The following is a 24022-nucleotide window of genomic DNA, read 5'->3' on the forward strand; positions in this document are numbered from 1 at the left end:
CATTACTTTTCTGGCCCTCCCATCTCTATTTTCAACTCTCCATTCACAGCTTTTCTCTTACTGAATGAAACTCTGACATTGTCATTTTTGTCTCCAAGGATTGAGATAAAATGTATTTGGCGATTGACAATTGGCGAATGGGTTATTTGGCTCGCACACAGTTAGACCCTAAAGTTTAGGCTTATGCAATAATGCCAGTTAGCCTAAAAGAATGAAAGAAAAACATCAATGTCACCTGTAGATATAAATTGCACAAGAATTATACATTTAAGGGATTTTTAAGGTATTGTTTTCTCTTTATTCAACCCACTCGCCACCCAATTGCAATTCATCCACACAATATTTAATTACCCTAAATCCATCCGCACCGCTGGTGGGTTATAAATCAACTTGCGCATCACCACATGACGACATTGAATGTTCCTGAGTTGCCTAGTTACAGTTAATATTCAAATCGGCTTGAAAATCTATGGCAAGACTTGATAATGGCTGTCTAGCATTGATCAACAACCAACTTGACAGAGCTTGATGAGTTTAAAAATAATAATGAGAAAATATTGTACAATCCAGGTGTGCAAAGTTATCTTGTTGGGGCGAGTGACTCTTTGAACTTACATTGGCTAGCCCCAAGCCCCAAGTTTTTTTCTTGTGCTTTATTTTTTTAATTGAACGCCCACAGAGTTGACTATAAACTTGATTGTTTACCCGACCGTGGGACAGACAATGTTTGTTCCCACACTCACGACTCTAACTCTCTATTGGTTACATGGACTCTTGGCCTCCCATCCTATTCTAACAACCTCTCGCCAGCTTTGTATTCATGTTACCTGATGAAATTTCTGTACAATATGATCTTGTTACCTTCTGATTCACATTCAAATGTCATAAAAAATCAACAATGCAGAGCTCTCCCTGTCCTCTGCCGTGCCCTGATTGTATTACTGCTGATGATATCTGTAAATGTCTATGTACATTCTGGCCCATCTACTGTTGCTAGCCCCAATTCTGACTTGTGCTCTAATATCTGCTTCACTGATTTCTGCTTTCGTAAAAGCCTAGGTTTTCTGCACGTTAATAAATCAAAATGTTGTTTGTCACACGTGTAGACCTTACAGTGAAATGCTTACTTTGAAGCCCTTAACCAACAATGCAGTTTTAAGAAAAACAAGTGTTAAAGTATTTACTAAAATAAACTGAAATATATAAAAAAAATTTTTTAGAAATAACACAATTAAAGAGCAACAATAAAATAACAGTAGGGGGTACCGGTACAAAGTCAATGTGCGGGGGGCACAGGTAAGTGTGGGGGGGGGGGGGGGGCAAATAGTCCAGGTAGCCATTTGATAAGCTGTTCAGGAGTCTCATGGCTTGGGGGTAGAAGCTGTTAAGAAACCTTTTGGACCTAGACTTTGCGCTCCGGTACCACTTGCCGTGCGGTAGCAGAGAGAACAGTCCTTCCTCTGACATTGCCTGGTATAGAGGTCCTGGATGGTAGGAAGCTTGACAGCAAAGATGTACTGGGCCGTATGCACTACCCGCTGTAGTGCCTTGTGGTCGGAGGCTGAGCAGTTGCCATACAAGATGTTGATGCAACCAGTCAGGATGCTCTCAATGGTGCAACTGTAGAACTTTTTGAGGATCTGTGGACCCATGCCAAATAATTTCGGTCTCCTGAGGGGGAATAGGCGTTGGTGTGCCAGCATCGGTTTGTGATGGTAAATAGACAGCTACGAGAAATATAGATGAAAACTGTCTTGGTAAATATTGTGGTCTACAGCTTGTCATGAGATACTCTACCTCAGGCGAGCAAAACCTTGAGACTCCTTAATATTAGATTTCGTGCACCAGCTGTTATTTACAAATAGACACAGACCACCACCCCTTGTCTTAACGGAGGCAGCTGTTCTATCTTGCCGATGGACCGAAAACCCAGCCAGCTGTATGTTATCCATGTCGTCATTCAGCCACGACTCGGTAAAACATAAGATATTACAGTTTTTAATGTCCCGTTGGTGTGATAGTCTTGATCGGAGTTCATCCATTTTTTTATCCAGTGATTGCACGTTGGCTAATAGGACTGATGGTAGCAGCCTTCTCCTCTGGCGCCATCTCTGCTAACACTAGTAGCTTATTACATAAAATTGATCAATTGGAAGTGTGGGTTCACAGCTCCAATCCAGATGTGTTGGTCATTACTGAGATGTCGTTAAGAAAGAGTGTTTTGAACACTGATATTAACCTTTCTGGTTATAACCTTTTTCGGCAAGACAGATCTTCCGAAGGTGGTGGAGTGGCAATCTTTACCAAGGAACACCTTCAGTGCTCGGTTGTCTCCACCAAGTCTGTCCCCAAACAAAGTTTGATTTACTGGTTTTAAGCATTAAACTTTCAAATAGCTCTTTGTTGACTGTTGCTAGGTGTTATCATCCACCATCAGCAGCCTGTACCCTACCTGCCCTAAACTCTCTCCTGACCCCTTACACTAAGTCTGAATTTGTCCTGCTAGGTGGCCTGAACGGTGACATGCTTAAACCCCCTGACCAAGTCCTAAAGCAATGAGACTTCCTAAATCTTTCTCAGATTATTAACAATCCCACAAGGTATGACTCCAAACACCCAGAAATGGCTACTCTTCTTGATGTTATCCTCACAAATAATCCTGATAAGTATCAGTCTGGTGTTTTCTGTAATGACCTTAGTGATCACTATTTTACAGCCTGTGTTCGTAATGGCTGCTCAGTGAAACGACCTGTCCTGATTTGTCATAGACGCTTGCTAAAAAACTTTAATGAGCAAGCCTTCCTTCATGACCTGGCCTCTGTAAATTGGTATAGAATCAGCTTGATCCTCTCTGTCGAAGACGCTTGGACCTTCTTTTTTTATATTTTCAGTGGTATTGTTAACAAACACGCTCCCAAACACGCCCCTAAACACGCCCCCATAAAGAAAATTAGAATTTAAACCAGGTTCAGCACCTGGTTCGATCGTGATCTTGCAGAGTTACACCTCAAGAATTCTATTTGGCGAAAGGCTCGGCACACGCATACTCAGGCTGACTGGCTCTAGTTCAGGCAAATGAGAAACAAGTGCACTCAGGCTATCTGGAAGGCCAAAGTTAGTTACTTTAAGGAGCAGTTCTCTCTCTGTGGGTCTAACCCCAAGAAGATCTGAAAAACGGTTAAAGACCTGGAGAATAAACCCTCCTCCTCACAGCTGCCCATGTCCCTTAATGTTGATGATGTGGTTGTTGACATGGATTACCACAGATAACACTGCTACTCCTACTGCTCTCTCTTCGTCTGCCCATGTGTTCTCGCATACCCCTAGAGCATCGAGCCAGCGGGGTGGTGGCATGGAATCCTCATCTCTCCCAAGTGGACATTCTCTCTTTCTCCCCTGACCCATCTGTCTATCTCCTCATTTGAATTCCATGCTGTCACAGTTACCAGCCCTTTCAAGCTTAACATCCTTATCATTTATCGCCCTCCAGGTTCCCTTGGAGAGTTCATCAATGAGCTTGACGCCTTGATAAGTTCCTTTCCTGAGGATGGCTCACCTCTCACAGTTCTGGGTGACTTTAACCTCCCCACGTCTACCTTTGACTCATTCCTCTCTGCCTCCTTCTTTCCACTCCTCTCCTCTTTTGACCTCACCCTCTCACCTTCCCCCCCTACTCACAAGGCAGGCAATACGCTTGACCTCATCTTTACTAGATGCTGTTCTTCCACTAATCTCATTGCAACTCCCCTCCAAATCTCCGACCACTACCTTGTATCCTTTTCCCTCTTGCTCTCATCCAACACTTCTCACTTTTCCCCTACTCGGATGGTATTGCGCCGTCCCAACCTTCGCTCTCTCTCTCCCGCTACTCTCTCCTCTTCCATCCTATCATCTCTTCCCTCTGCTCAAACCTTCTCCAACCTATCTCCTGATTCTGCCTCCTCAACCCTCCTCTCCTCCCTTTCTGCATCCTTTGATTTTCTCTGTCCCCTATCCTCCAGGCCGGCTCGGTCCTCCCCTCCTGCTCCGTGGCTCGACGACTCACTACGAGCTCACAGAACAGGGCTCCGGGCAGCCGAGCGGAAATGGAGGAAAACTCGCCTCCCTGCGGACCTGGCATCCTTTCACTCCCTCCTCTCTACATTCTCCTCTTCTGTCTCTGCTGCTAAAGCCACTTTCTACCACTCTAAATTCCAAGCATCTGCCTCTAACCCTAGGAAGCTCTTTGCTACCTTCTCCTCCCTCCTGAATCCTCCTCCCCCTCCCCCCCCTCCTCCCTCTCTGCGGATGACTTCGTCAACCATTTTGAAAAGAAGGTTGACGATATCCGATCCTCGTTTGCTAAGTCAAACGACACTGCTCACACTGCTCCTGCTCACACTGCCCTACCCTGTGCTTTGACCTCTTTCTCCCCTCTCTCTCCAGATGAAATCTCGCGTCTTGTGACGGCCGGCCGCCCAACAACCTGCCCACTTGACCCTATCCCCTCCACTCTTCTCCAGACCATTTCCGGAGACCTTCTCCCCTTCCTCACCTCGCTCATCAACTCATCCTTGACCGCTGGCTACGTCCCTTCCGTCTTCAAGAGAGCGAGAGTTGCACCCCTTCTGAAAAAACCTACACTCGATCCCTCCGATGTCAACAACTACAGACCAGTATCCCTTCTTTCTTTTCTCTCCAAAACTCTTGAACGTGCCGTCCTTGGCCAGCTCTCCTGCTATCTCTCTCAGAATGACCTTCTTGATCCTAATCAGTCAGGTTTCAAGACTGGGCATTCAACTGAGACTGCTCTTCTCTGTGTCACGGAGGCTCTCCGCACTGCTAAAGCTAACTCTCTCTCCTCTGCTCTCATCCTTCTAGACCTATCTGCTGCCTTTGATACTGTGAACCATCAGATCCTCCTCTCCACCTTCTCCGAGTTGGGCATCTCCGGCGCGGCCCACACTTGGATTGCGTCCTACCTGACAGGTCGCTCCTACCAGGTGGCGTGGCGAGAATCTGTCTCCGCACCATGCGCTCTCACCACTGGTGTCCCCCAGGGCTCTGTTCTAGGCCCTCTCCTATTCTCGCTATACACCAAGTCACTTGGCTCTGACATATCCTCACATGGTCTCTCCTATCATTGCTATGCAGACGACACACAATTAATCTTCTCCTTTCCCCCTTCTGATAACCAGGCGGCGAATCGCATCTCTGCATGTCTGTCAGACATATCAGTGTGGATGACGGATCACCACCTCAAGCTGAACCTCGGCAAGACAGAGCTGCTCTTCCTCCCGGGGAAGGACTGCCCGTTCCATGATCTCGCCATCACGGTTGACAACTCCCTTGTGTCCTCCTCCCAGAGTGCTAAGAACCTTGGCGTGATCCTGGACAACACCCTGTCGTTCTCCACTAACATCAAGGCGGTGACCCGATCCTGTAGGTTCATGCTCTACAACATTCGCAGAGTACGACCCTGCCTCACACAGGAAGCGGCGCAGGTCCTAATCCAGGCACTTGTCATCTCCCGTCTGGATTACTGCAACTCGCTGTTGGCTGGGCTCCCTGCCTGTGCCATTAAACCCCTACAACTCATCCAGAACGCCGCAGCCCGTCTGGTGTTCAACCTTCCCAAGTTCTCTCACGTCACCCCGCTCCTCCGCTCTCTCCACTGGCTTCCAGTTGAAGCTCGCATCCACTACAAGACCATGGTGATTGCCTACGGAGCTGTGAAGGGAATGGCACCTCCATACCTTCAGGCTCTGATCAGGCCCTACACCCAAACAAGGGCACTGCGTTCATCCACCTCTGGCCTGCTGGCCCCCCTACCTCTGAGGAAGCACAGTTCCCGCTCAGCCCAGTCAAAACTGTTCGCTGCTCTGACACCCCAATGGTGGAACAAGCTCCCTCACGACGCCAGGACAGCGGAGTCAATCACCACCTTTCGGAGACACCTGAAACCCCACCTCTTTAAGGAATACCTAGGATAGGATAAAGTAATCCTTCTAACCCCCCCCCCCCTTAAAAGATTTAGATGCACTATTGTAAAGTGGTTGTTCCACTGGATATCATAAGGTGAATGCACCAATTTGTAAGTCGCTCTGGATAAGAGCGTCTGCTAAATGACTTAAATGTAATGTAAATGTAATGTTGTTACTGACAAGGAGCACATGGCTGAGCTCTTTAATCACCACTTCTTTAAGTCAGGATTCCTATTTGACTCAGCCATGCCTTCTTGCCCGTCCAACGTTTCCTCCTCTCTTACCCCTAACGCGACTAGCCCCAATGCTCCTCCCTCTTTTTCCCCTGCCCGCAACAAAGTTTCCCCCTGCAGGCTATCACTGAGTCCGAGGTGCTAAAGGAGCTCCTTAAACACTGCTTGGAAGGCAGCCACGGTGCGTCCTTTATTATAGGCCTGATCCTAACTATTATAGGCCAATTTTATTTTAGCCCTGTTTATCAAAAATGTTGAAAAACTTAACAATAATCAACTGACTGGCTTTCTGGTTGTCTATAGTATTCTCTCTGGTATGCAATCTGGTTTCCGCTCAGGTTATGGATGTGTCACTGCAACCTTAAAGGTCCTAAATTATGTCACCATTGCCCTTGATTCTAAGCAATGTTGTGCTGCTATTTGTTTTTACTTAGCCAAAGCTTTTGTTAAAGTAGACCATTCCATTCTTGTGAGCCGGCTAAGGAGTATTGGTGTCTCTGAACGGTCTTTGGACTGGTTTGCTAACTACTTCTCTCAAAGAGTGCAGTGAATAAAGTCAGAACAGCTGCTGTCTCAGCTACTGCCTGTCACCAAGAGAGCACCCCAAGGCTCGATCCCAAGCCCCACGCTCTTCTCAACTTACATCAACAACATAGCTCAGGCAGTTATGAAGCTCTCTCATCCATTTATATGCAGATGATACAGTTTAATACTCAGCTGGCCCCTCCCTGGATTTTGTGTTAAACGCTCTACAACAAAGTGTTCTTAGTGTCCAACAGCCTTTCGCTGGCCTTAACCTTGTTCTGAACACCTCCAAAACAAAGGTCATGTGGTTTGGTAAGAAGAATGCCCCTCTCCCCACAGGTGTGATTACTACCTCTGAGGGTTTAGAGCTTGAGGTAGTCACCTCATACAAGTACTTGGGAGTATGGCTAGATGGTACACTGTCCTTCTCTCAGCACATATTAAAGACCCACTGGTTGATGCTTATTTATGAAAACCTCTTAGGCCTCACTCCCCCCTATCGGAGATACCTACTGCAGCCCTCCTCCTCCACATACAACACCCGTTCTGCCAGTCACATTCTGTTAAAGGTCATCAAAGCACGAACATTCCCTGGGTCGCTCCTCTTTTCAGTTCGCTGCAGCTACCGACTGGAATGAGCTGCAAAAAACATTCAAACTGGACAGTTTTATCTCCATCTCTTCATTCAAAGACTCCAATCATGAACACTCTTACTAACAGTTGTGGCTGTTTCGCGTGATATATTCTTGTCTCTACCTTCTTGCTGTTCCTGTTGTCTGTGCCCAATAATGTTTGTTTCATGTTTTGTGCTGCTACCATGTTGTGCTGCTGCCATGTTGTGTTGCTACAATGTTGTTGTCATGTTGCGTTGCTACCATGCTGTGTTGTCTTGTGTTGCTGCCATGCTATGTTGTTGTGTTAGGTCTCTCTTTATGTAGTGTTGCGGTGTCTCTCTTGTCGTGATGTGTGTTTTGTCCTATGTTCGCATTTTATTTTTAATCCCAGCCCCCGTCCCCGCAGAAGGCCTTTTGCCTTTTGGTAGGCCATCATTGTAAATAAGAATTTGTTCTTAACTTACTTGCCTAGTTAAATAACGCTCTTAGAGACTCACATCTGTAATCGCTGCCAAAGGTGATTCTAACGATTTAGGAGATTGAATGCTTATCTATTCAAGATACACTATTAGTGTTTTATTTTTCATTCATCTTTAAAAAAATATATACTTTTTCTTCCACTTTGAGTATTTTGTGTTGATCCATTTTAATCCCAAATTGTAACACAACAAAATGTGGAAAAAGTAAAGGGGTGTACCGGTAAATACTTTTTGAAGGCACTGTAGTTGCCTGACAGAGTAGCGTATAAATACATTCTGTCACAAATTGTGACACCAACCTAATACAAGCATTAACAGGATTCACAACCACCAACATAACCATTCTCAAAAATGGTAGACTCAGTCGGGGTCTCAACTTACTGTTGAGAGTAAGAATAGTAAAATACACAACATTTTGCTTAGGGTCTCCCAAAAGGCTAGGGCTGGCTCTGACTGCATATGTGGGTACACAGACCTGCAAGCCACTGCGAGTTCAGATTTGTTGTGGCCCCCACCCCCATCAAAGTTGCCCATCCCTGCAGTAGGTGATAGCTCAAATTAAGGAATGATTGACTGCCCTGACTGTTAACTGAATGATATGAGAGCCATCAGCCACAGGTTGCCACAACCATGGTACGGGAGTAACCTTTTATCCAGGAGTGACCCGTGTGGAGGTGGATGGATTTAGGTTACTACAGTCTAAACTCAAAGGGCAGGCTGTCAGGAAAGTGGTGATGCAATGCCACCACATCAATGGTCAGGAGGGGCTTTTGGTTGATGACTGACATTTGCAGTAAATCTGAAGCTACGTAAAGTAGGGAGTTAGTTAAGAAAGAGAAAGAAAGAAAGAGAGAAAGAAAGAAAGAAAGAAAGAAAGAAAAAAAGAAAGAAAGAAAGTTTGGTGTGGTTTTGTGTAAACACAAGTGCAGAATTTTGTAGAATATTTCATGGATTCATCTGATAAACTGATTTGAGTGTCTGTTTTTTAGTACGTCTATTAGGGAATGTTTTAAAAGTTTCGCATTGTAAAGTTTACAATAAAAATGTAGCAAAACACTTTTCCATCTGACCGGATAGACTACAAGGAATATAATACAAACAATGAACAATACTTTAACCTTGAAACTATCAGTTGGCATGACGCCAGGTATAAGGACAAAACCTGTGTCAGCAAGTCCTTTCAATCTGTCAAAGACGAAATACATGTCATCTCTTTTGTGAACGGATAACTTAATGTTGAAACAAACACACACACACACACACACCATCACAGGTATTTCAGTGTTCCATCAGGTGGACAAGTCCCATCCTGTTCACATCTTCCCTGGTTCATTCCAACTTTTCCTCTTTAATCAACCTCATGATTTCATCTTGAACTGTCAGTTGTCTGCTGTGTGTGCATAGGGGCTGCATTTGGTGAGATGGGAAGAAAATAAGCATAGTCCTAGTCAGGCAGACATGGATGAACATAAATGAATATCTTAGTTACTTATTTTCATCAGAGCATCATCATGTGGTTTGGAGAATATAGGGGAAATAAATCTTTCTAACAATGTATGAGGAAAGATGCAACAAACCTCTTACAATTTCAAGATTTTACTTAAATCCTGGAAATCCACACACTATTTTTCCACCAAAAATTTGTCACTCTGTGGTCAAATTGTCACACTTTTGAATATGAATTAATCTTGAGAAAGAAACCCTATTTTAAGAGCAGTGTCACTCAGTGCCAGCACTACATAGTCTTTACTGATGAAATGACACCTATTGTTCAACCACAAAGCTCCTGACATGACAGGGTTCCTATTGTTCAAGCACGTGTGTCTGACTCACACTTACTGCATGGACATAGTCACTTGTCCAAAACAACCATGTAGTAGAGAGGCTCTTTCCAAAAAGCTTACATCATCCAAACCTAACATGCTGCTGAAACATTGGATGCTCTTTCACTTCTCTCTAATTATATACTTGGTTCCACATATCTGACTAATCTCCTAAGCTGGAGATACAAGAACAGCTGTTATCTATAAAAGGCTGGAAATGGACTGGTCACCACCTGAGGGTAATAATAATGTACTGCATGTAAATGTTCTGTACTGAGGGTTAATGAGGTATGGGGAAACAGTTATTGTTCAAGATAATTACCTCTTGAGTGCGAAAATATGAATTCTTTTGATATATATGTTCTAAGAGTAGCTGAAAAATAATACTTTGCCTCCTCCACCTAGTTACTGATCTCTACGGGTCAAAACAAGCGCGCGCACACACACACACACACACACACACACACACACACACACACACACACACACACACACACACATACACACACACACACACACACACACACACACACACACACACACACACACACACACACACACACACACACACACACAAACAAACACAGTGCGAGAGAGACACAAACAAAAAGCATCAAAGACCTTGAAAGCTATTTGCCCACCCAGCGGTGCTATCAGGTACAGTCTGATGTCCTTCAGGTGGAGTTGTCCATGGACTACAGTCAAGGCCATTGTACAACTCACACACACACCTCCATGGATTTCCTAGAGACATCTAGTGTAATAGGTAACACTGGCAAACATGTAACAGGAGGGCGGTGTCTTGGCTGCACTTGCCAATCAGTCATCTCCACTGCTCTTTTGCTTCATGTCCCTCCCCATGGCTTGTGTGGAGCACCATATAAATAACCTGAATCAGAGCTTAGGATGCCACGAGCACAGTTTCCAGAACCTCCACTGTCATCTAGCTGAGTTCTCTCTGCTAGGGAGTTAACACTAAACCTGACCATTAGCCCTCTCTAGCACCAGGCACCTTTTGGTCTATTCTCCACACAGGTATTTGCCACTAGCATCTTAAGCAACCATGATCATCACCGTCTCTTTGATTTGGGTTGTGGTGATCAGCCTTTGCTGCTGTCTGTGGCTTGCTCTGGGGATCCGTAAGAGGTAAGCAGAGACCCACGCATTTTATAGTAAAATGTCTTTACGTGCAAAATGTTAAATGGTATTCAATGTTTGACGGTGAACACTCTAATGAAGAACACAGCATAACATTGTGGAATGGAATACGCGGCAGGTAATGTGAAGGCTTGGGTGTGGTATTCCTGTTTAAATTGTGCAACAACAAAAGATTTACTGCTGACCCTTTTATTGTTTTCTTCCGTTGATGTAATGTGGTTATATTTGTGTCGCCTGTATTGCTTTTAAAATATAAATGGGTTCCATGTTGCAAAAGGTTATTCATTTTTATGGAGACTTGAGTGATGTCTACTTGCCAAAAAAGCCAGTGGTAATTTCATGTTTTTGACATGCAGTACTTTATTTTATTGTACAAACCTGATAGTTATGAATAAGTGGTAGTGTTATTCTGAGTTTGATGCAGTGGCATTGGGTTTTGTTCTGCTGGATGGGACTCTAGTTTGAGTACATCAAATCAAATCGAATATATTTATATAGCCCTTCTTACATCAGCTGATATCTCAAAGTGCTGTACAGAAACCCAGCCTAAAACCCCAAACAGCAAGCAATGCAGGTGTAGAAGCATGGTGGCTAGGAAAAACTCCCTAGAAAGGCCAAAACCTAGGAAGAAACCTAGAGAGGAACCAGGCTATGAGGGGTGGCCAGTCCTCTTCTGGCTGTGCAGGGTGGAGATTATAACAGAACATGGCCAAGATGTTCAAATGTTCATAAATGACTAGCATGGTCAAATAATAATAGTTACATGTGAAGGCTTGTAAAAGTGTAAAAGTACATATTTTTTGCACATCACTAGAGCTATTCTGACATTACTTTGTTGTTGTTTTCTTTGAGTTTAGAAGACAACATTTAAATTGGGTTCAGATACAAGTATGGATTCATTGGACATCTTTAAGTGTCCTTTGGATGTTGCTTAACTCACGTATTTTATACATCTCATGTCTAAACATCACCTTTGTGTTTCCTATGTTCAAATATTTCCGATGGCTTGCTTGGGCATTGCTTTATCATTGTTATGATGCTAAATGATTGTTGTTGCTCTTCAAGAAAACCAGGTGAACCACCAGTGGAAAATGGTTTGATCCCATACCTCGGCTGTGCCGTCCAGTTTGGAGCCAACCCCCTGGAGTTTCTCCGGAGCCGACAGAATAAATATGGGCACATCTTCACTTGCAAGATCGCTGGCAAGTACTTTCATTTCCTGTGCGACCCTTTCTCCTACCACGCCGTCATCCGCCAAGGGAGGCATCTGGACTGGAAGAAGTTTCACTTCTCTACCTCGGTCAAGGTAAAGACATGCCAATGCTATGAACTGTTGTTCAACTAAACATTTGCTGATGATGAGTTAATCTTTCCATATCTGTCAATACAGGCTTTCAAGAGTATTAAATGAAACCTCTCTTTGTCTCCACCCAGGCTTTCGGCCATGACAGCATGGACCCCAGACACGGTTACACCACAGAGAACCTCCACCAGACCTTCATGAAGACCTTGCAGGGTGAAGCCCTCCCTTCGCTCATCGAGACCATGATGGAGAACCTGCAGTCGGTCATGCTGCAGTCAGACACCCTCAGCCCGAGCAAGGATCGCTGGGACGTGGATGGCATTTTCGCCTTCTGCTACAAGGTCATGTTTGAGTCGAGCTACCTGACACTCTTCGGCAAGGATCTAGGTAACGACAAGAATGCTGCGCGCCAGCAGGCCCAGAAGGCTTTGGTCCTCAACACCCTGGAGAACTTCAAGGAGTTCGACAAGATCTTCCCGGCGCTGGTGGCTGGGTTGCCCATCCATGTGTTCAAGAGTGCCCACTCTGCAAGGGAGAACCTGGCTAAGACCATGCTGGCTGAGAACTTGAGCAAACGCGAGAATGTATCGGACCTGATCTCACTGCGCATGCTGCTGAATGACACCCTGTCAACCTTCAATGACCTGAGCAAGGCCCGTACCCACGTGGCTCTGCTGTGGGCCTCGCAGGCCAACACGCTCCCCACTGCCTTCTGGAGCCTGCTCCACATGATTAGGTATGTACAGATGTCGGATCTTAATTTGAGCCAGTTTGCTACAGCAGGAAAAGTGTCCTGCAGCAACAGGACATTTTAATTATTATGTGGATTATAATTCATGGACATTTTTATAGGGGTTGATACATTTTTCGTTAGGGCAAAACAAGTCTGAAATGTCAATCCTTTTTAAAACTCAAATACAATACAAGTTTGCATTTCCTGCATTGCAAGAAATTCTCAGCAACAAAATAGTGATCAAATTAAGATCCTACATCTGTACAGCAGGGCTTAGTCTCATTCCCATCCTTAGTGTATCCACCATAGACTTGTGTCACAAGTCTGGGTAAGTTTGGCCAAGCGAGACTGTTGATCAGCTTAGCTTTCTTGTTCAAACATAGATGCTATGCTCATTAGGGTGGAGATAAGGGCTGAGTAATGTATTTTGTAACAGTCCTGTACAGTAAATTGGCATTCTCATCTACTGACTGCGACTTAGTGCTAGCTCACAGTAACTCCTGCGATAACAGAGGTGCCAAGAACCACTCATTGGAGAAACATAGCATTCCCTTTATGTCATAGAGCTGCAGAGAACAACCTTGTCCAAAGTGCATGTTGGGAATATTGTGATGCATGATCTGTATAGTCTGAACTTGATGGTTTGACTTACCCTTCATCTTGTCTTGCCTCTTCAGGAGTCCAGAGGCTATGAAAGCAGCCAATGAGGAGGTGAAGAATATTCTGGAGAGTTCAGGTCAGCGTGTCGACCCTAGCAAACCACAACTCACTCTCTCCCGGGAGGACCTGGACAACATGCCTGTAATAGGTAAGGGTAAGCTGCAATATGCCAAAACTGATTTAGTAGATATTTTTACAAAATCATGTTTGACACCAAAGTCAAGCTGTCCAGTGAATATGGTATTATAAAGAACCATGTCTTCTTGCCCTGCAGACAGCATCATCAAGGAGGCCATGCGTCTGTCGAGCGCATCAATGAACATCCGAGTGGCCAAAGAGGACTTCCTGCTTCACCTTGATAACCAGGAGTCGTATCGCATCCGCAAAGATGACGTCATCGCCCTCTACCCCCAGATGCTCCACTTTGACCCCAAGATATATGAGGATCCCTTGGTGAGTGATGCTCAGTGTCTTTCCTTTAAAGATGAAAGGCCATATAACTAGGGTTAGAAGTTTGTCAGTCTTTCCTCTAACTCCCCTCTCTCTGTCAATCCACAGACCTACAAATACGACAGATATCTTGATGATAACGGCCAGGAGAAGACAACGTTCTACAGGGAGGGACGCAAACTGCGGTACTACTACATGCCTTTCGGCTCGGGGGTGACCAAGTGCCCCGGGCGCTTCTTCGCTGTGCATGAGATCAAGCAGTTCCTGGCGCTGGTTCTGTCCTACTTCAACATGGAGCTCCTAGACTCAGCCGTTAAAGTGCCTCCTCTCGACCAATCACGTGCAGGTCTGGGGATCCTGCAGCCCACCTATGACGTTGACTTTCGATACAAACTGAAAACTCAGTAAGACGGACTCCACTGATCTACTTTCTTAATAATGTAAATTGTACATATTGTATATTTAAGAATTGAAGCCACAATGATGTACATAGGCTGCAATGTGTTGTTATAATGTCTTTTTGAAGTTGATAGGCAAAACAAAAGCCACAGAGTGGTTTGTGATCACCTCAGAATGGTAGCACTGGCGAAAAGCCCATTTTAGGAGGAGTCCCGTTTCGAAAGTGACATTGATGATACTCCATATAAGTGTTATCAGTAATATTTACTGCATCTTCCAGTTAATCATCATAACTGTATCATTATTGTCGACCTCTATCTTTGAACTGTGAAATCATTCAACATTTGAGTGGTAATTCTGTTTGTGACCCTAACTATCAGTAGTTAGTTGGTAAATGCCACTATTTACTGTGATGTTGAATGACTCTAACTACACCGACTGAGTAGAGTAATGTACATTGTAGTTCCATTGAAAGATTCCCTCTGCTAGGATGAAATACATTTTGGTAATCTGTATTCATGTTTACTTTGATATACTGTACAAAACAAGTATTAAAATGCATGCAATGTTTACTTTGATATACTTTATAAAACTAGTATAAAATCAATACATTTCTATAATGGTATATTGTGTCATTCATTTGTTCATTAGTTTGATCACTACTCACACAAACATACACAAAGACAAGCCACACTGTCACGCCCTGGCCATAGAGAGGTTTTTGTTCTCTATTTTGGTTAGGCCAGGGTGTGACTAGGGTGGGCATTCTATGTTCCGTTTTCTATGTTTTGTGTATTTCTTTGTTTTGGCCGGGTATGGCTCTCAATCAGGGACAGCTGTCTATCGTTGTCTCTGATTGGGAGCCATACTTAGGTAGCCTTTTCCCACTGGGTTTTTGTGGATAGTTGTTTTCTGTCTTGTGTTTTTCACCTGACAGAGCTGTGCGTTTTGGTCCACTTTGTTTTTGATTCAGTGTTCAGATAAAATAAATACCATCATGAACACGTACCACGCTGCACCTTGGTCCTCTCCTTGCAACAGTCGTTACACACACTCTCATGGTATTAGGTAATTCAATAAACCTCAGATAAGGTATCTCTCTCTCTTCTACATTGGAAGGTAATGTCGTACATCAGATTCTGGTGTCCCATCTCAGGTCCATAAGGGCTTTGTGGTTAGTACTATTTGGGTTTTTGTAACAGTATTTTTATTGGAGTTTCACAATTTTCACCCATATTAAGAGATACAACAACAAAGACAAGGTAAAAAAACAGCACTCACTTACACATATCCGTATGTATGCACGCACGTACACACACACACACACCCTTTCCCTCTCCCCGCTCAGCGCTTCTCTCACCCCATCCCCCTCATTGCGTCTCTCAATACATACATTTTAAACAAACATAAACAGAGATAAAAAAAATAAATAAAAAATAAATAAAATAATAAACAAATAAAATAAAATAAAATAAAAAAAAGCTCAGTTTAAACCAAGAAGTTGAGTTCCCCACATGGAACGTACAGTGTAATTCTGAAATACATAGACCACCATTCTAAGAGAAACCTTGCAGCATAATAGCTGATACTTCAGGTTCTAAGTAATTTAGGTGAGGTTCCCATACTTTGTAGAACTGATCTGTCTTAGAATGCAATGTACATGTCAGATATTCCAGCGGCACCCATTCAAACAGTATCTTATGCCAATCTTTAATAGAGGGAACCTTATCACTAATCCACTGTAAAAGTATGTTTTTCCTCGCTGCGAAGGTGAGGATGTTGTAAAGCCTCCTCTTACCCACAGAAGTTACATGCCTACTAGGGAGACCTAACAGTAGAGAGACTGGGTCCAATTCTAGATCGACCCCTAGGATCTTTTCAATTTCTTGCAGAACACCAGACCAGTATCTTTGTATTTTGGTACATGACCATAAACAATGTGTTAGGGTGCCTGTATCAGTTTTACATTTAAGACACTGAGGAGAAGAGGAAGAGGGGCTAAAAGCATGTCTGCGATTTGGGGATATATGCAATCTGTGTATTATTCTTAATTGAATTGCTCTAGTACGATTACATATAGATATTGTTTTTGCATATTTCCAAATGTCCTCCCACATCTCTTCGTCAATAGTAACAGACAGTTCTTTCTCCCACACTTGTTTCACCCTTTGTGTATCGACAGCGGAAAAGGACCTTAAAGCATCATAAAACAGACTTACAGACATTTTCCTTTGTGGGAAAAAAAGCATTCTTTCAATGACAGACACATCAGGGTTGCCAATTAAGGTGGTGCTCTTCAGAATATAATGTCTTACTTATAGGAAACTGAAAAAGTCCTGCTTTGGGAGTTGATATTTCTCGACCATCTGCTCAAATGACAATAAAATCTTATCCGCAAATAAGTAATTTTGTCTGTGTATGCCCTTATTAAGCCAAACGTTAAAGCCAGCATCCAGCAATCCTGGGGCGAAATCTGGGTTGTTAAGAATTGGGGTAAGAGCAGAGGTTAGTTTGGACCTTCCCAGGAAACGTTGAACTGACCTCCATACTTTGAGTGTGTTAAGTGTAATGGGGTTGTTACAATGATCTTTTACAGACTTGAAACTTGTGAAAAACAAAAGATCCTGTAAAGGGTATTTTGAAAGAGAAGTCTCAATGTCTAACCAAATAGAGGAGTCATCGTTTGTGATCCAGTCTGAGATATAACATAGGTGGGCACACCACTGATAGAACCTGATATTGGGCAGATCCAAGCCACCCATAGAACTTGGCAGCTGCAATATTGCCATCTTAAGTCTTGGCTTGCGTTTACTCCATATAAAGGAACTTAGCCATACATTTACATCCTTTAATACCTTATTGGAGAGTAATACTGGGATCATTTGGATTGGGTAGAGTAGCCTAGGTAAAATGTTCATTTTCAAGAGGGATATTCTACCCAACCATGAAATCGGAAGAGAGTTCCAGCGCTCCAGATCCTGTCTTATTGTGTCGAACAAGAGAACAAAATTGGCTTTGTACATTTGCTGGAATTTAGGAGTTACAGATATACCCAGATACGTAAAACCTGAGGGAAACCATTTAAAAGGGAAGGGGGGAGAAGTATTAGGTACAGAGTGAAGGTTACCAAGTGGCATAGCCTCTGATTTAGTTAGGTTAATCTTGTAGCCCGAGAATTCGCTGAATAACTCAATAATATTAATAAGAGATGTGATTGAAGTCTCGGGATTGGAAATGAATATCAGGACATCATCAGCATACAAACTTATTTTATGGTGAACATCACCAATGAGCAGCCCCTGTATAGCAGGCGTTACCCTGATGGCCTCGGCCAGTGGTTCCATAACAAGTGCAAATAGGAGGGGGGACAAAGGACAGCCCTGTCTGGTACCTCTGTGTATAGGGAAGCTATTTGACCGTAGTCCATTAGTAAGGACAGCAGCCTGAGGATCATCATATAAAACTTTCACCCATTTTATAAAGTTGTCCCCCAGACCAAATTTATTTAGAGCAAAGAATAGGTAAGACCACTCCACACGATCAATGCTTTCTCAGCATCTAGGGAGAGCACAAGACCATCCATAGCACTTCGTTGGTAGACTTCAATTACATTAAGAAGCCGTCTGACATTGTTACATGACCTACGTCCCTTAATGAAGCCAGTTTGGTCTCCTTTCACAATTAGTGGCAGTGAGTCCTCTAATCTTGTGGCTAGAATTTTAGAAAGCAATTTTCTATCCACATTCAGAAGGGAAATTGGTCTGTACGAGGAACAAGACTCCGGACATTTTCCCTTTTTGAGAATAAGTGATATGTTGGCTTCTCGCAGCGTTTGGGGGAGCTGGTCATTTGAAAATGAGTGGTTAAACATATCACGCAATGGCTCAAGGATCAGGCCATGGAACTCTTTATAGAACTCACTACAAAACCCGTCCGGTCCTGGGGCCTTACCATTTTGCAGATTCTTAATTGCGGACATTATCTCTTCCTCAGTAATAGGAGCATTAAGGAGAGACCTCTGTTCTTTGGAGATAGTAGGGAGCTCAATCTTAGAAAATAAGTTCTCCATTAACTTGGGTGCGTCATTTGGCAGTTCTGAGGCATAAAGATTTGCATAAAATTTCTTAAATGAGTAATTCATCAATTTATTTTCATGTAAATGATTGCCATCAGAATCAGTAATAGCCGCAATTGACTGTGAGTCAGCTCTCTTTTTAGCTAGGTACGCCAAGTACTTTCCTGGCTTATCGCCGTGTTCATATAGCTTTTGCTTGACAAATCTCATTTTCTTTTCAGCGTCCTGTGTTAGGAGGGAGTCCAACGTTGATCTAATGACTGATATTTCCTTTAATAGGGCAGGAGTGGGAGTTTCAATGTAGTCCTTCTCTTTAGTTCCTAATTCACCCTCAAGTGTTTTTTGCTTTTCACGCTTTTTCCGCCTCTTAGTGGCTGCGTATGACATAATCAGACCCCTGGCGTACGCTTTACAGGTTTCCCAAAGGAGTGAGGGGTTATCTGTTGATTGAGAGTTAATAGAGAAAAATGCTTTAAACTCTGTAATAACATATGATGTGAATGTATGGTCTTTAAGAATGGTTGTATTCAACCTACAATGTCTTGACTGATTGAATGCCCCATTGAGTTTTATGTCCAGGATCACCTCCGCATGATCAGATATGACTATGCTTCCTATCCTAGCAGATAAAACCGACTGCAGTGACGTCCTGGGCATAAAAAAGTAATCTATTCTAGTCTGACATCCATGAGGTGCAGAGAAAAAAGTGAACTCTCTGTTGGAGGGATGAAAAGCTCTCCAAACATCAGCATACCCCAGATCATCACAAATAGCTGTAAGTGACTTAGCTTGAAGAGAGAGTGAGGCTATACCACTGGAAAGCTTATCAATAAGGGGGTTCAACAAACAATTAAAATCTCCTCCAACCACTGCAGTGTCTGAGTTTCATTCTGAAAAGTCCAGAAATACCTTAGTGAGGAAGTCGGGGGGGTGGGCAGGGGGGGAAGTAAATATTCATTATGGAAATGCTCTGCCCTTGTAAAGTACCATTAATTATAACAAAGCGACCCAATTTATCTTTCACACACTTCAAGACCTTAAGTGGTAGGTTCTTTTTCACAAGAATTGCTACACCTCTACTTCTGGATGTAAATGATGAGAAAAACACTTGACCAAACCCCCCTTGTTGTAATTTCAGATGCTCCTTATCATTCAAATGAGTTTCTTGTAACAGGGCAATATCAATATTTTCTTTTTTCAAAAAGGACAGTACCTTCTTCCTTTTAATGGGGTTATGGCTCCCTATAATGTTCCATGTACATACACGTAGTCTGTTACCTGCCATTGCGCTTTGACCATTCAATATCCAGACTGAATCCTACTGTACAAATGGGGTGGTACCTTTTTCCATGTGTTGAACTCTCCTCTATCTCACTGAGCGTAAACAAACGATATGAACCCTGAACTCGAACTATACTAAACCCAAAAATGAAACATGAAAAGATCCAAAAGGGGGTTTTCCCACTAGCTAACATGCAGGGGATTTCAACTTTCCAATGTAGACTCTTAAGTCCGCATTGCCACTCAATAGCCTCATCCTTTATATATGTGGAAATTAAAATCAATAGAAGATTGAGGCTATTCCACCTAAAACCAAGCCTGGGCACCAATATAGGTTCACACATATCTCAGTCTGAGCTACGGCGGCAGTTACTTTAGCAAGAAAAATAATAACGATACGAATATTACTGAACAGGAGCACATGAGAACTTACACCACTGTTTCATGATCAGATTCAAAATAAAATAAGACGTTATCCAATGCTGCAGAGGTGCAGCTTAAGGTTATTTACCCAAGAGAGTCAATAAACGCAGCAGCCTCTTCAGATGTGTAGAGTTTTTTAGGCGATCCGTTGACCATAATCTTCAATGTGGCCGGGTACAGCAGTGCGTAGTCGATCTTCATTCTCTTGAGTCGAGCCTTCACCTCATCAAACGCCTTGCGCCTTCGTACAACCGCTGTGGAATAATCATTGAAGAATGAGACCTTTGGACCTTTACGTTGACTACCGTCAGAACCGATGTTTCTAGCCGCATCCATGACGCGCTGCTTGTCGGTAAAGTTGTGGAACTTTATAACCACTGGTCGTGGGCGCTGATTGGGACCGGGTATCGGTGCTTGAGAGCGATGTGCTCTGTCTAGCTTAACCCGACCAGCCTTAGTGTCCATTTGTAGGTAGTCAGGGATCCATTCCTCAAAAAACTTTACTGAACGTGTCCCTTCAGAATTTTCCGGGAGTCCCACAACACGTATATTGCATCTGCGTCCTCGATTATCCAAGTCGTCAATGTGCTCCGCCATTTCGCGCACCTGTTTCTCAAGTGCTTTTATCTTAGTGTCCATGGATGTAGTTGAAGTTTCCACAGTAGCAATTCTTCCTTCCGCCTCATCAACACGTTTGACAACCCTCTGTAGTTCAGCTGAATGGCCTGCTATTGCTTCCAGGACCGTTCCTATCTTAACATCGATCACTTTAGTAATGTTATCCGTCATCCTTTGAATCACCAGGTCCATTGTGCCTGGATCTGTAATGTTGTTAGATTCGCTAACGTTAGCTAGCTCCTCCTGCACATCTACACGGATGGCGGTTTTGGTCGACTTCTTAGTAGCTCTGTTGGGCATGTTGTCGGAGATTTTTGAGAAATAATCGCCAAGACTCATTGTAGGGTAACTTATTTAGCCAATTCTGCCACTTTTTCAAGCTAGGAGATTAATGTAAGAATATAAATTTACGAATACCGCGTGAGCTCGCTGAAACACCGTGTTCTCTCTACGGCGTCATTTTGTTCCCCACTATTTGGGTTTTAATTAGAAGATGTCAAGACTATGACACGGTTCAGTAAGTAGACCTATAGAACAAATATCCTGCGGTAACTTGTCCAGTCATCATTAGATCATAAAACATTGATCGTTACATAGATACAGTCAGGTCCATAATTATTGGCACCCTTGATTAAGATGAGCAAAAAATACTGTATGAAATTAGCTATATTGTATGTAAGAAACGGGAAAATCAATTATTTTATACAATTGCTCAGAGGAAGAAGTAATAAAATAATGTAAAGTAATAAAATAATGTATCTTTCGTCTCTGTATGTTTCATAATTTTCCTTCATTTCGCAAGAGGCTGAATGTATCTCACCAGAGAAAGTATCCGAATCAGCAAAACAGCGCCCCTCTGTCTCTGTATGTGTAGGCCATCTATCTAATGTTGTCTGGTCAAAAAGAGCATGACATTGTTGCCGCCCATAGTATTTAATACAGTGAGAATTTGGCCTCCCTTGATAAAAAAAGTATAAAATAATAGCCAATCAGTGTTGAGCTAAACTGAGTGAGCTCAACTGTGAATGGTCCTGGCGCACCAACAAAAAGTGTCGTTCTTTGTCTGCTTTAATGGACTGCCCTCTTCAATTGGTGTGCATGGCCAAAGAGCTCTATTTTCATGTTATCTGACCATAGTACCGCCTGGAGTTTGATAAACGCCATTGGCACTTGGGTTGGAACAGATGCTATGGTCAGATAACATGAAAATAGAGATCTTTGGCCACACAAACCAGTGGTGGATTTGTCGTTGAAAACAGAAGCATATGCATAAAAGTACGTCATACCTACGGTAAGATATGGTGGTGGATGTTTGATGTTATGGGGCTATTTAACTTGCACTTGTCATGGGGCCCTTGTTAAGGTCAATGGCATCAGTAACTTTACCAAGTACCAGGACATTTTAGACAAAAACCTGGTTGCCTCTGCCAGGAAACTGACACTTGGCCGCATGTGGATCTTCCAGGAAGACAATAACCCCAAGCACTAATCAAAATCCACAAAGAAATTGTTATTTGACCACAAAATCAACATTTTGGGGTGAATCTCAGTCTCTGGACTTGAAGCCCCTTGAAAACCTGTGGTTTGAATTGAAGAGGGCAGTCCATAAGAGCAGACAAAGGATATCAAGGATCTGGGAGGATTTTGTTTGGAGAAATGATCTAAGATCCCTCCCAATGTGTTCTCCAGTCTCATAAAACATTTTAGAAAAAGGCAGTGTCGTTATCCTCGCAAGAGGAGGGTGCTAAAGTATTGAAAAGAGGGGTGCCAATAATTTTAACCCCTATCGTTTTTATATTTTTTTTTTATTACTTCTTAAATAAAATATATTTCTTTAAGCAATTGTATTCGTATAAAATAATATAATTTTCCCTTTTTTTGAGAACAAAATAATACCTCAGTCTTGAAATTATTTATTTTATACAGTATTTTTTTCTCATCTTCATCAAGAGTGCCAATAATGATGGACCTGACTGTATGTGTGCCAGCTGGGCAAGACATCAACCCCAGGACGATAAGAGAACCAGTAGGCACAGTGTCACTGGCACATCGTAACCCCAGCTGCTGCCGTCAGCACAGCTGTCTCACCAACAGGCCAACGGGTGCATTTGTGCACTACCGTCTGTGAATGTAGTTATTGGATGAGCATTTCATGCCTTGGCACAGCTTGGCTGAGCTGCCTTAATGACTGCGACACAATGAATAACTTTCATCCTATTTTATCTGTTTGTTGTTTTATATCTGTGCTTGATTTAAACCCAAGATGATGTTCTCGCTGTAGTGTTCTAACCGAAGAACCCATCTAGCTTCCTTTCTTTGGAATTTGATCTGGTTAGCTATAACCTACACCCAAAAGCGCATCCTTGACACTAATGACACTTCAGAAGTGAACATGTACGCTTAGATTGACACGTGTCCAGGTTGAATCTCGTTTAAACTAACTTGTGATTAAATTGTACTGCAGTGTTTGCTGTTGAAATATTACTGTTGAATTGCTTGTTTGCTCTTCAGAGAGCAAACATTTCCTTATCTTCAGCTGATGCAGGAGCTGTTAGTAAAGGCCATCAAATTAAACAGTTGAGTTTACCACAGTTCAGACCCAAATCTGCCACTGTGGGCTACCATCAATCATATACCAATACCATGGTACTGTATAACGGAACTATGTTTAAAAATACAAAAGACAGGATAACATATTTATTAATGATAACTTTAAAGATTGAGTCTTTCTTCACAACTTTAGGCTATTGGAGGTGTTATACAAATCATTTCATGTTAGAGACTCCTGGAAATACACTGCAGTCTTAGTTCTTACAAATGTCACCATAATGCCAGAAACTTTCATAACTCTGGTTCAACGTTCCGTAGCCTGGCACCAGATCTGTAGCTATGTGCTTTAGCCTGACATGACATGTACAAAATGACCGTTTGGGACTTAGTTTGGCTTAAAGCACATACAGATCTGAGATTAAGTGAAGATTTCCCACCAGTCCAGCCTAAAGTAAACCTAAGAAGAGAGCCATTCAAAACAATTGAAAGTGTGACCTTTGAGCAGAGATGCAATCATTGATTTGTGTCACAAGCGGGGGTTGGGAGAGTGTCTGTGTGAGGTCATTTAACTGGAACTGGGGTTACTCTGGGGCAAGATGAAGAATGCTATGAATGAAATCTGTACAGCTGGTCATTCATTTGGTCCCTTTGTTGTTGGGTGACTAAAGTTCAAACAGAGTTTAATGGAATTTCCCAATCCACAGGGCTAATGCGTATGCCCCTCTGAGGGGTAGG

The 24022-nt window shown here is 43.0% G+C and overlaps 1 protein-coding gene across 2 annotated transcripts; it reads left to right on the forward strand.

The window, feature by feature from the left end:
- The first annotated feature begins 10526 nt into the window (after positions 1–10526).
- On the forward strand, positions 10527–14965 carry LOC106569008 (cytochrome P450 7A1). 2 transcript variants are annotated; one of them, XM_045693982.2, is made up of 6 exons: positions 10527–10783; positions 11861–12101; positions 12230–12834; positions 13509–13645; positions 13766–13944; positions 14050–14965. In XM_045693982.2, the coding sequence occupies exons 1-6, from the start codon at positions 10701–10703 to the stop codon at positions 14347–14349; spliced, it is 1545 nt and encodes a 514-aa protein (XP_045549938.1). In that variant the 5' UTR covers positions 10527–10700; the 3' UTR covers positions 14350–14965. The 2 variants fall into 2 exon arrangements, with proteins under 2 accessions (XP_045549938.1, XP_013995415.1); XM_014139940.3 differs by having other exon boundaries at positions 13509–13639.
- Positions 14966–24022: the final 9057 nt, after the last annotated feature.

The sequence above is a fragment of the Salmo salar genome, chromosome 14 (genome assembly GCF_965601325.2).
Source record: "Salmo salar chromosome 14, fSalSal1, whole genome shotgun sequence".
NCBI lineage: Eukaryota > Metazoa > Chordata > Actinopteri > Salmoniformes > Salmonidae > Salmo > Salmo salar.